Source organism: Phyllobates terribilis, unplaced genomic scaffold (assembly GCF_046119375.1).
Source record: "Phyllobates terribilis strain yellow unplaced genomic scaffold, ASM4611937v1 Scaffold_4__5_contigs__length_816908805, whole genome shotgun sequence".
Classification (NCBI taxonomy): Eukaryota; Metazoa; Chordata; class Amphibia; order Anura; family Dendrobatidae; genus Phyllobates; species Phyllobates terribilis.
The window spans coordinates 797,740,102-797,754,085 of record NW_027362764.1 but is presented as its reverse complement, the minus strand read 5'-3'; the positions used below and the strand labels follow the sequence as shown (position 1 = coordinate 797,754,085).

General features: G+C 45.4%; 1 protein-coding gene across 1 annotated transcript in view; it reads right to left on the bottom strand.

Moving 5' to 3' along the window:
- The window catches only part of LOC141264534 (phospholipase A2 inhibitor PIP-like), a 90,893-nt gene extending 84,208 nt beyond the window's left edge, over window positions 1–6,685 (bottom strand). The window contains exon 1 of the mRNA XM_073676809.1: window positions 6,497–6,685. Coding sequence (XP_073532910.1) covers window positions 6,497–6,548 — 52 coding nt within the window. The 5' untranslated portion in view covers window positions 6,549–6,685. The remainder of the gene's footprint in view (window positions 1–6,496) is intronic.
- Between the last annotated feature and the right edge of the window lie 7,299 nt (window positions 6,686–13,984).

Below are 13,984 nucleotides of genomic sequence, written 5' to 3'. Positions count from 1 at the left end.
AAAAATGATCTTGCTGTGAAATACACAGTTCTTCTTCTTGAACCATGGCAGGAAGTGCTGTTTGAGAAAATCCACATACATTATGGAGTTCATCTTTAGCGCCTTCAGGGATCCTAAAGGGGCCAACAATCTCTCTCCCCATGATTCCAGCCCAAAACATTACTCCACCTCCTCCTTGTTGGCGCTGTAACCGTGTTTGCGTGGGGTGTCCATCAACCAGCCATCCTCCACTCCATCCATCTGGACCATCGAGCGCTGCACGGCACTCATCCGTGAACAAAACAGTTTTGAAGTCAGTCTTCATGTAATGTTTGGCCCACTGGAGCCGTTTCTGCTTGTGTGAAGTGGATAGAGGAGGTCGACAGGATGGCGCATGCACAGCTGCAAACCTCTGAAGGACCCTGCATCTTGTTGTTCGGGGGACGTTGGAGGCACAAGCAGCTTCAAAAACTTGTCTGCTGCTATGACAAGGCTTTTTTGCCGCTGCTCTTTCAACCTGACGTAATTGCCTGTAGGAAAGAGTCCTCAATTTGCCCTTATCAGCACGCACACGTGTGTACTGTGAATCAGCTACATACTTCTTGATTGCCAAGACACTTCATCCTGATCATCGCACAATGTTGATTGTAGTCATGCCTTGACCTAAACACTCCACAATTTGTTGCTTCTCAGCAGCCGACACATCCTTTTTCTTTCCCATTTTGGCAGAAAATGTAGGCTGCTTAATAATGTGAGAGAGCCTTTTTAAGTAGTCTTGCATTTCATTGGACACACCTGCCAAACTAATTAGCACAGGTGTCTGCAATTGCTTACAGTGATATAAAGAGCCCTGACACACATCACCATCAATGAGTTTAACTGACAAACAAACAAATTCTTCCCTTATCACTCCTAAACACTTTTTGCATAATAATTTGGAACGCGGTGTACATGTGCTTTTCCACAAAACACCAGTGGTTCACGTAGTGAATCTTACAGTTCTAACTTGCCAACCGTGGTCTGTATGGAGTTGTTCAATAAAGGGCCCAAAATTAAGATAACATAGACGGGAGAGGTCTCTATGAATAGGAATTCCTAAGTATTTGATACCCTGTGAGGGCCAGGCAAAGGGAAAGTTGGACTGGATGGAATCCTATATGGATTTAGGGAGGGAGACATCGAGGGCCTCAGACTTCGCTGCATTGATTTTAAAATTTTACCATGTAACAAAGTGATCTATTTCAGCCATAACAGCAGGGATGGATATATGTGATTGAGTGATATATACTAGGACATCATCAGCAAATAGAGAGCACTTGTACTCGGTGCCTCCCACCTCAATCCACCTAATATTGGGGTTATGGCGAATTGATGAGAGCAGGTGCTCCGTCACTAGGATGTATAAGAGAGGGGACAGAGGACATCCCTGCCTTGTCCCATTGGTGATTGTGAAAGGTGATGAAAATGTTCTGATGCACCCCCTGGGCCTTGGGACACCCGGTGCCGGACCCTTTTTGGTGGATGCTGGTGGTTGTAGTCTTCGTGGCGGCGACCCGGTTCCGTGGCTCAGGGCGGTCAAACCAGTGGCGGAACTATTTATGTGGTTTTGATGTTTAAATGTCCGACTACGCCACCCGTGGATTGCGGTCAGAGTGAACCGCCGCTGCAGGGCAGACCGCTGAGGCTGGTGTTGTGGGTGCAGCAGAGCGTAGCATAACTCCCCATGGGAGGAGTATAGCCTCAGGGCAGTGTATGCGGAGGATGGGGGTGATGGTGCAGGGCAGCAGCAGTAACGACACGGAGTCAGTGATGCAGTTCAGGTCCTTTACTCACAGTTCTTATTATCCAGACCACGTCTGCAGGTAACGGCTGCCCACGTCGTACTGTGCTCACCAGGTGAGGGGCTCAGACAACTCCCAGATAACTTTGGAGCACTTCACAGGACCCCCTTTGTGTGTCCTTTGTCTGGCCTTTCTTACCAACACTTCTGTCCGGCTGCCTCGGGCCTCCTCTTGGTAAACTTGGCGCCAGTTTCCCTGACCCTATGTGGTGCCTTCCTAGCGGGTGTAGCGAGGGGCTGCGCCACATAAAATGTCAGAGCCTCCGGTTTCTAGCTGAGGGTCGTTTCCTGCCTCCACTAGTTCGGGGACCGGTCTCCCCCTTTGGCCTGACCCCTCCACGCAGGTGGATTCGGGCGTGCGGTGGCGACTCGCCCGTCCGCACCCCTGGGATCCCTTCATTCCTCGTTCCTGGAGCCTTCTCCGCTCCTCTTCCTTCCTTCTGCCTCTTCCAGGCCTGGGCCTCTGTTACTAGGCCCGCCTCCGGAGCAGAGCTCATGCAGAGCCCCTGCTCCCTGCCACTTCTGCTCAGACTTCTCTGCACTGAACTAAGATGGTGCCCACCTTTTATACTCCCTTCTCAATGCACCCAGGAACTGCTTCCTCCCTGCTCCTGCACTACAGGGTTCCCCTTCCTCAGTGTTCCCTCCCCCCACTCCAGCCAGGGACAGGGACTGTCGTGCCCATCTCAGGGGCATATTGGTCGCCCTGCCCCACGGCAATGTGGTGTAATGCATGCAGGTGTCGGGTCCTGATCCACACTCCATCCTTACCTGAGAGTGAGATATCACACCTCTGGGTGAGGTGCAATACGTCTGTAGCAACCGAGCCCTCAGGGTGCTACAGTTCCATTTATCTTCAGCCTAGGTGACGTATTGCGATACAGGGCCGTGATTTTGGCTATAAAAGGGTCCCCTAGACCCCTACCCCAAGCTTTTTAAGAGAATCATATATGGCGTGCCAGGAGACTCTATGGAATGCTTTCTCAGCATCCAACGAGAGTATCTAATTACAAATTTTTAACTGCATCTAGCCCAGGAAATACTTTGTGCCTAGTAGCAGTGTCTGCTAGTCAGCGGATTATCCCGGCTGTTAAGCAAGCTGCACCACCTGTAGTTTAGACACTTAATTTTTTCAAAGGAAATGCTTCGGGACCATGGGATACTTAGTGAAGAGCATCAGGAGGCACCCCAAGGCATAGGGGCTGGGACTGGCAGTAGGATGCCTTGCGGTGAACAGCCGAGCTCGATCCTTATAAAAGCTTTTTAACTGCAGCAGCTTTAGTGGACGCTACTGGAGCTGGAATTACGCGGCTGCTGGCATGAGACTTGCCCTCCAATAGATCCTTGTAAATGGATTTAAAGTGTATTCATTCAAATTAGAGAGACAATTTAAATTAAAAAGCTTAGAGCTGCCTCCACCACAGGGGGGCTCGCTCGACCCACCAGCGGACAGGCACCAGTATTGGGAGAGGGGGGCTGGCCGTCAGGGTTCACCGCGGCTCTGGCACAAACCCGGCGACACGGAGGTGGCACGGGCAGGAGCGGACTGAACGTGTCGGCTTCTCACTTTTTGGATTTTAGAAGGGCATGACATGCCTATATTTGTGTCTCCCCATCCTTTTACTCCTCCACCTCTTTTATTTTCGCATGACTATATGTACTTGTCACTTTTCCATGTGTTAGTTATGTCTTCTGAGCAGTTTGTCAGCTTTTGGACACCTTTGAAGGTGTTTTCTATGTGTTTCTATGTGTTTTTGTTTGCCTGCCATTGGTTTTAACGGTGTTCGAAGGTGTTCGACGAACAGTTCGACGAACAGTTCGGCGAACACACGGGTGTTCGACGAACCGAACCGAACTCGAACACTACGGGGGTGGCTCAACACTACTCATGGCAGCTTCACCTTCTCTTCTCTGGACAATCATTCTTCTAGATGTCCAAAGCAGTCTGCAGGGGCTTCATCAGAGAAAAAAAAACTTTACCCCTGTTCTCTGCTGTCTATTTCCTGTACTTTCTGCAGAATGTCAGTCAGTCCTTGATGTTTTTCTTGGAGAGAAGTGGCTTTCTTGCTGTTCTACTTGACAATAAGCCAACCTGCTAAAGCCGTCTCCTCACTGTGCATGTAGATGCACTGACGCCTGCCTGCTACTGTTCATGAGCAAGCTCTGCACTGGTGCTAATAGCTGAATCTTCTTTAGGAGATGGTCCTAGCACTAATTGGACTTTCTTGTATGCCATGAACTCAATCTTCAGAGCAGTTGAACCTCTATCTTTGAATTTCTTGATGACCCAATAAATGGTTGATTTAGGGGCAATCTTACAGGCAGCAATGTCCTGGCCTGTAAAGTCCTTTTGTTGCAAGTCAGTGGTGACAGCACATGTTTCCTTGGAGATAACCATGGTTAATAGAAGAAGACAATGACTTGTGCACTGATCGCCTTTTAAAGCCACCAATCTGCTGTTATACACAATCATCATGACAGAGTGATGGCAGTTGCTTTGTCCTCGTTAACATTTTCTCCTGAGCTAACAAGAATATAACTGCAATTATGTAAGCAGAGCATTTCATGGCAAGGCTGAAATTCAGTTTATATTTTTTTGTGTTTAAGTTAATTTTCAAGGCAAAGAATGACTGCAATTCATCTGATCACTTTTCAGAATTATCTAGAGTTAATACAAATAGTCACTATAAAAACTGAAGCAGCAAACTTGTGTAAGTCTGAAAACTATTGGTCTAGACTGTAGCGACATCTCATATGGAGACATTCTTAGGCCCTTTGAAACATGGGAAACATTGTGCCATCACTGGACACATGGCAACATCACCATCACTTGATGGAGGCTTCACCACACACATTGGGACATCACTGGACACATGGTGACATCATGAGACATGTAGCACTTATTAAATATTATATAATAATGAAGAGGTCAAATTCAAGGGAACATGATTGTCTAAAGTATAAATGTTTCCACCAAGAACGAATAAGTAAGGATAACATACACAGTACCAAGTACTAAGAAAAACGATGGATGACATCAAATCATATCATGGAGGATATCTGGTGGATCTCTTCAATTTCAGAGCAAAACCACCACATGAAGGCACTAAAGCATTGTGACTCCAAGATGTTCTGATGGTGGAGAATCTGAAGAGTAGAACTTAAGTGATTTTTCTTGAAGCTTTTTTTTTTTTATCTGGAAAGCTTGTGTTAATGCCATAGTAAGAACATTGATTTCTACGACAAGAGAGATCTTCTTTTCCCACGACAGTGCAGAAATTGATGATCTGAAGAGTCATAAGAAGTCACTTCCATATATTTTGCAAGTGATTCTCAGAATGTGTGATGGACCAAAAAGAAATCTCTTAATTCAAGTGGTGAAGGGGTCTCCAGGGAATGCTCTGTCTATAGTCTACTTAAAGTAGTTACACCGGGTGAAGTGTGTACCCTATATTTGATATAGGGAAATTATATATTCTTGTACAGTGTTAGCCAGTAGATAGAAAAATATTTAGATTTGAGAGTCCTCAGTGGTTGATACCTTTGTAATGGCTAACTGAAAAGATGGGAACAAATTGCAAGCTTTCAAGACTACTCGAAAGCTTGCAATTTGTTCCCATCTTTTCAGTTAGCCATTAAAAGGTATCAACCACTGAGGACTCTCAAATCTAAATATTTTTCTACGGTATATTTAAAAGTATTTCATAGTCAAGATGTGCAGTGAGGATTGTTCCGGGATCTTCTCAGTTTCACTTCCTTTGGGCTAAGTGCTGTTTTGTTTTGAGGCATTCAAAAATTATGAGTTTTTCAAGCAGAAATTACTTCATTTTTTTTGAGGATTTTTCTTTTCCTGAAAAGGTTTTGAAGCCTTTTTTTTTTCCCTAAAACGTTTTTTTTTTTTTTTTCAGACTTTGCCTAATTGGGAGTTGATTCCATCAGGATCAGCTTCAAAGAACTGACATGCACTATTTGTTTTCACCAGGAATTTTTAAAACCAAAAGTAGAGAAATATTGATTTTTTTTGGAGGGGTGATTGAGGTTTTTTTTTTGTTTTTTTTTAACTTGATGTGTACGCTGCCTTAGAGTGACATGACTCCAGTGTAGCAGAGGATAGAATGTTTATGAAATAGCACACGAAAGGTACTCCAAAAACCATGCTCACCATGCTCACGTCTTACTACAATTGATCAGTTTTGGCTTTCGGGGGTCTCGGTGCAATCATCTGTATAAGAGGTGAGGTTCCTACTGTTACACCAATGTCACCACCAGCCTTTCATCAGCATTAAAACCTATAACCCTAAGAACCTTAAGAATAAAAATTGAGCACCATAAATCTGGCATAAAGATGTCCCAGACCTTAAAGCTTGAAGAACTGAGAGGCCACTGATCACTTCACCCAGAGTCGATTGATCGTTTCTTTAGTTTCCGCCATTTACATGTAGAAATAGTCTAAACAAACAGAACAATAACGACAAAAATTCAAAAATGTACCCACCACCAAAAACTCCTGCAGTCACCACCAAAAACTCCTGCAGTCACCACCAAAAACTCCTGCACGACTGCTACATGTCAATTAGATAGAGAAGGTCCCAAAATGTTCCACTATATGAACTGACATGTCATTAGATAGAAACCTTGCCTGTTTTCTCTATAGTTCTCCAGGGCATGGATACTGACCTGCAGAGAAGAGGACCACCAGGAGGGCACAGAGCAGGCAGACGCTGGACATGGCAGCTCGGATACAGATCTCTGGCACCAGAAATGACAATAAACACCACAAAACTGAATTGAGCTCCTTCCCTGGGAAGTTCAGTGACAATTGTAAGGGAGTCTACGGGAATCCTCACAAGATGTGACAGGTTAATGAGAGGTAAACCAGTTTCTTCATGGTGGGGCACGTTGCCGGTAAGATCTCTCTGCATGACGTGTTCTGGACTCAGGTAGCTATTTATATTCACACACAACTCGAGGAGGAGCGGATTAGCTGAGAAAGCCGCTGATGACAAACGCCAAATTATAGAAATTGTACATTGTGAAGAACATAAGGCGGGAAACGGAGGAGAGCAGAAGACAATATGGCAGGATGGTGGACGATTCATAAAAAGATCCGTCATGACTTGCAAGACCAGCGTCATATTTAAGCCTTGTAGAGCGGGGGCTTCTTTGTAACAAAGTCTGGGGAAAAATCTTACATTGTTGCATCATAACTTTTGGAAAAAATTAACCTTCCCCTCAACTTCACCATTAAATACAGCATATTTATGATTAACTCATCCATAGTCCGATCTTTTGAAATATAAAAAATATTCATTCCAATGGTAAAAAAATGTCATAGATACGTTGTATTTATTCCACACTTTACTGAAAAAAAGGTACCAGCCCTCATACTACAAACAGAAAGAAAATAATGTCTCTCACAGGATGGCATGAAAGAAAATAATGTCGTAGATATATTCTTCTATATAAGGAAAAGTATTATAGCAGTTATATTCTTGTACATAGGGGGCAGTATTATAGTAGTTATATTCTTGTACATAGGGGGCAGTATTATAGTAGTTATATTCTTGTACATAGGGGGCAGTATTATAGTAGTTATATTCTTGTACATAGGGGGCAGTATTATAGTAGTTATATTCTTGTACATAGGGAGCAGTATTATAGGAGTTATATTCTTGTACATAGGGGCAGTATTATAGTAGTTATATTCTTGTACATAGGGGGCAGTATTATAGTAGTTATATTCTTGTACATAGGGGGCAGTATTATAGCAGTTATATTCTTGTACATAGGGGGCAGTATTATAGGAGTTATATTCTTGTACATAGGAGCAGTATTATAGTAGTTATATTCTTGTACATAGGGGGCAGTATTATAGTAGTTATATTCTTGTACATAGGGAGCAGTATTATAGGAGTTATATTCTTGTACATAGGAGCAGTATTATAGTAGTTATATTCTTGTACATAGGGGGCAGTATTATAGGAGTTATATTCTTGTACATAAGGGGCAGTATTATAGTAGTTATATTCTTGTACATAGGAGCAGTATTATAGTAGTTATATTCTTGTACATAGGGGGCAGTATTATAGTAGTTATATTCTTGTACATAGGGGGCAGTATTATAGTAGTTATATTCTTGTACATAGGAACAGTATTATAGTAGTTATATTCTTGTACATAGGAGCAGTATTATAGTAGAATCATAGAATCATAGAATGGTAGAGTTGGAAGGGACCTCCTGGGTCATCTGGTCCAACCCCCTGCTCAAAGCAGGATTCACTAAATCATCTCAGACAGATGTCTGTCCAGCCTCTGTTTGAAGACGTCCATTGAAGGGGAACTCACCACCTCTCGTGGCCGCCTGTTCCACTCATTGATCACCCTAACTGTCAAAAAGTTTTTTCTAATATCTAATCTGTGTCTCCTCCCATTTACTTTCATCCCATTGCTTCTAGTCTTTCCTTGTGCAAATGAGAATAAAGATGATCCTTCTACAATGTGACAGCCCTTGACATATTTGTAGACAGCTATTAAGTCTCCTCTCAGTCTTCTTTTTTGCAAGTTAAACATTCCCAAATCCTGTAACCGTTCCTCATAGGACATGGTTTGCAGACCAGTCACCATTCTGGTCGCTCTTCTCTGAACTTGCTCCAGTTTGTCTATGTCTTTTTTAAAATGTGGTGCCCAAAACTGTACACAGTATTCCAGATGAGGTCTGACCAAAGAGGAGTAAAGACCGATAATGACTTCACGTGATCTAGACTGTATGCTTCTGTTAATACATCCCAGAATTGTATTTGCCTTTTTTGCTGCTGCATCACACTGTTGACTCATGTTCAGTCTATGATCTATTAGTATACCTAAGTCTTTTTCACATGTACTGTTGCTTAGCTCTATTCCACCCATTCTGTATATGCTTTTTTCATTTTTATTGCCCAGATGTAGTACTTTGCATTTTTCCCTGTTAAAAACCATTCTGTTGGTTGCTGCCCACTGCTCCAGTTTATTTAGGTCTTTTTGAATCCTCTCTCTCTCTTCTCTAGTATTAGCTATCCCTCCTAGCTTTGTGTCATCAGCAAATTTAATCAGTTTACCCTCAATTCCTTCATCTAAATCATTGATAAAGATGTTGAACAATACAGGTCCCAGGACGGAGCCCTGTGGTACCCCACTTGAGACATTCATCCAGCTGGATGTGAAGCCATTTACAACCACCCTTTGAGTCCGATCACTAAGCCAGTTATGAATCCACCTAATAGTTGCCTGGTCCATTGCATACTTGGTCATTTTTTCAATAAGGATGGTGTGAGATACTTTGTCAAATGCTTTGCTGAAGTCAAGATATACTATATCTACAGCATTTCCCTGATCCACCCAGTCAGTGATTCTGTCATAGAAGGAAATTAAGTTAGTCTGACATGACTTGTTAGTTACAAACCCATGCTGACTCTGGTTAATCACTTCATTCTTATCCATGTACTTACATACATGTTGTTTAATAATTTGTTCAAAGATCTTTCCTGGTATAGAAGTCAGACTCACAGGCCTATAGTTCCCTGGGTCCACCTTCTTCCCCTTTTTGAAGATAGGAACAACATTTGCTCTTCTTCAGTCTTCTGGGACTTCTCCTGTTCTCCAAGAATTTTCAAAGATTATGGAGAGTGGTTCTAAAATTTCTTCTACGATCTCCTTCAGTACTCTGGGGTGTAATTCATCTGGACCTGGAGACTTGAACTCATTTATGTTAGCTAAATATTCCCTCACAATCTTTCTGTTTACTGATAACTTGGATTCCTCTATTCCTTTAAAAGGACAGTGAAGATCAGTTGATGTTACATTTTCTTTCTGAGAGAAAACAGATGAAAATAGGAATTAAAAAGTTCGGCCTTCTCAACATCCTCTCTTACCATTTCTCCATTTTCATCCTGTAAAAATCCTATAGCATCTTTGACTTTTCTTTTACTTTTGACATACCCCCAAAATCCTTTTTTATTGCTTTTGACATCTCTTGCAAGCCTTAATTCATTGTCAGCTTTAGCTAACCTGATACGTGCCCTGCAGGATCTGCAGACTGCATTATAATCTTCTTTAGATATGCCTCCCTCTTTCCATTTAATAAACATTTCTTTCTTTCTTTTTAGCATGTGTTTAAGTTCTGTGTTCATCCATCCTGGTTTCCTTAAATGCTTCCCATTCTTCCTACTTTTCGGGATTGTTAACGATTGTGCTTTGAGAATCTCATTTTTAAAAATTTCCCATCCTTCCTGGACATTTTTGTCCTTAAGGACATCCAGCCATTGGATCCCTCCTATTCTCTTTCTGAGTCTCTTAAAATCTGCCTTTCTAAAATCTAACCTTGAAGTCTGAGTCTTCACATGTCTTCCTCCTCTAGTTATCCAAAATTCTATAATAGCATGATCGCTGCCTCCTAGCGTCCCAGCCACCTTTACCTCCTCAACCATTTCCTCCCTGTTTATAAGGATTGGATCCAAAGTAGCAGATCCCCTTGTTTTCTCCCCTACCTTTTGGAAGATAAAGTTGTCAGCAAGAGAGGATAAGAATTTGCTTGACCTGTTAGTTTTACTTGAGAGAGATTCCCAACAAATGTCTGGATAGTTGAAATCTCCCATGACCACTACGTCATATTTTTTGGAGAACTTGGTCATTTGATACATAAAGAGTTCATCCATATCTTCAGCTTGCCCAGGTGGCCTGTAGTAAATGCCTACAATGGTGTCCTTTCCGTTGTTCTCTCCTTGTATTCTTACCCAAACAGTTTCCACAGAACTCCCAGTCTCTGAAGCTTCAATCTCTGTGCAGATATACGCTTTTCTAACATACAATGCGACACCTCCTCCTCGTTTATCAAGTCTGTTTCTTGCAAATAAGTTGTATCCTTTTAGCCTTTTATTCCAATTATGTGTATCGTCCCACCAAGTTTCAGTGATTCCAATGACATCATATTTCTTTTCCTGCATTAGTAGTTCCAATTCTCCTTGTTTGTTGCCCATGCTTTGTGCATTTGTATAAAAACATTTTAGTTTGTGATTGGTTTCTCTTCCTCCCATATTTTTATTATTTAGATTTTTTTGTCTTTGTTCTTCCTTTCCACTTCCAGTAGCAGAGATCTCAATAGTATTTGTCAGCTGTATGGCTTTTTCTGGCCTTTTGCTTCCCTTCCCACATTGTTCTGGTATAAAGCTCTCCTGATGAGTGTAGCAAGGCGACTTCCAAATACATGTTTTCCAGTCTTCGTAAGGTGCACCCCATCTCTAGCAAGTAGTCCATCGTATAGGTAATTCATTCCGTGATCCAGAAATCCAAATCCTTGTTGACGGCACCATCGACGTAGCCAGTTGTTCACCTGTAGAATCTTATTCCACCTCATTGTTCCATGGCCATCCACTGGGAGGATGGATGAGAAGACCACCTGCGCTCCCAATTCTTTCACTTTCTTGCCTAAGTCTTCAAAGTCACTGCAGATGGTTTCCAGGTCCTTTCTTGCGGTGTCATTTGTCCCCACATGTATTAGCAGGAATGGGTAGTGATCTGTAGGTCTGAAGAGTCTTGATATCCTGTCAGACACATCTTTAATTTTTGCTCCTGGAAGACAGCACATTTCTCTTGAGGTTATGTCTGGTCTGCAGATAGCGGCCTCTGTTCCTCTTAACAGGGAATCCCCCATAACCACCTCCGTTTTTTCTTCACAACATTTGTGACACCCCAGGGGTCTGGTTGCCACAGTGATAGAGATATTATGTCTGAGAGCAGGTGGGAGGTCCTTTGGTCAGGGATCCTGTGCATGCCACACCTCCTGCCCAGTCTTGGGAGGGGAAGAACTTCCCCTGTAAAACCCGGGGCTGAGGCAGGGTGAGTCAGACAAGGAGAGTGGAGAAGAGAAGCAGCATAGGAAACAGCAGAGTTACAAGGAGTCAGGGGCTGGCAGCTACAGAGCTCGCCCTGACTAAGAAGATTCTTTACCGGACCCGGAGTCCGAGGCTGTGGGGACTAACTCCTACCCAGCAGCAGAATCCGTCGGGCAGGGGATTTCAGGTCCTCTGGCCCAGAAGCCTGAAGGCACGGTCACACGCGTGGGACCAGCACCGCCATCGTGGAGCGGAAGCCATTAGAAGGCCCCGAGTCACCGGCCATACGGGTGAGCACCACACGGTACACTCAGGGACGTGGGCTACTTACATCAGCTTCTAGCAAGGTAGCCAGAAGAGTACAGTCAGTTTGGGAGGCCTACAACTACGCCTGGCCAGGGGAGATCCCATCTGCTCAAAGACTGACCAGGCCCCGTTTGCTAGCAAGTACTCCGGGAGGGTCTGTCGTTGTTACCAGTAAAGACCCTGAACTACACCGTACCGTCTCTGAGTGGTTCCTGCTACCCCCATCATCCACGTCGGCTGCCCTGAGGCCATACCCCTCCCGTTGGGGGTTATACTATCACGCTGCACAATCCTACCACCGGCCTCAGCGGTCTGCCCTGCAGCAGCAGCTTCCTGGCTGCACTCAACGGGTGGCGTAGTCATCAACTATTTACTACTAATAGACTGCCGTCTAGTTTGACTCCCTGGGCACGGACCGGGTCACCGCCACGAGATTACAACCCTCCACGGATCCGGCTCCGGGTAAGCTCCCGCGTGCGCACCGCAGCGCGACACAGGCCCAGGGGCGCGTCAATTTTGGCGTAGTCGGCAGGATTTCGTGCCCGCAACCACCGGGTACTGCGTGCCTGAAAAGCAAAGACTGTTCAAACTTACCAGTGGTGAAGGTTTCCCGCCATCCGGCGCCATCTTCTACCTTCTTCCCGCCATCCGCGAAGTTTTCCCGCCATCCGGCGCCATCTTCGACCTTCTTCCCGCCATCCGTGGAGTTTTCCCGCCATTGGACGCCATCTTGAGGACGCCGCGCGGGAAGAAGAGGGGCGTGGACTCCGAAAGCGCGCGAGAACTGAAGCCCCGCCTCACGTCCGGACGTTGCGTAAGGTCCTGGAAGGAGCCCAGCAGACGCCGACGTCACAGGAGCGCGACGGAAGGTCCTCAACCCTGACGATCCACTGCGGAGCCGCGGCCTACGGAAGAGGATCATCGCAAGGTAGGCCACGGTCCACTAGGGGGGAGGAAGATGTCGGATACGGAGGAGAGCTTCACTGCCTCAACCCCCGCCAGCGCTACCGCTGCTGCAGTTATGCCCTTCACCATGCCCTATATCCCGGGAGCAGCTTGGCTACCCCAGTACTCAGGGGAGTCACATACCCTGCATGACTTTAGAGAAAAGCTGGATAGCCTCTTCCAGGTGTACCCCCTCACAGAAGAGCAAAAAGTGAGCATCCTGGTGGCCCAACTAACCGGGGCAGCCAAAAGGGAAGTAAAATCCTGGCCACCTGGGAGGAAGACTGTCGCAGGGATACTAACCCGGCTGAAGGACACCTTTGATACCCGCACCTCAGCCGAGATTAAGCTTAGATTCTACGGGTGCAAGCAGCGAGCGCATGAGAGTATAAGGGACTATGCACTAAACCTACAAGAGGCCCTGAGGGCCATAAAGCAGACCGACCCTGATGGGGTGGGAAACGAGGACAGGCTGTTGACTGAACAATTTATAGAGGGTTTATATTGCAATGCCCACCGAACCCAGTTGCGGGCAATGGCCTTACAGGATCCCCATCTGGACTTTGCACAGTTCAAGGACAGAGCCATCCGGGTGCTCCGAGAACCGGCACCAGGTGGCGTTGTGACCCACAGACGCCCCACTACCACTTACTACCAGGAGGCGGCGCCCTTGTCAGCAGGGCCTGTGGGAGCTGATGCGCAGGCTTTGGACAATGACCCGGCTCCAGACCTACACCATCAGGTCCAAGAGCTAGCTAAGAGCGTTGCTGCGCTAACCCGAACTGTGCAGTCTTTACAGGTTTCCACCCCAGGGAAGATCCAGCTGGCATCCGGACCGGAGGACATCCCGTGGCGTCGACCAAGGAGGACCCCACCGGCCAGAGGAAGACCCAGTGACCGATACAGTGAGGACGGACGACCCATCTGCCGCCGCTGCAATCAACCCGGACATATGGCAAGGTACTGTTCTTTAAACGGGCACAACCTGGGGTAGAGGGCCAACCCCCAGGAAAAAGATCACCAGGCCCATCGAACTGGCGCGACAGAT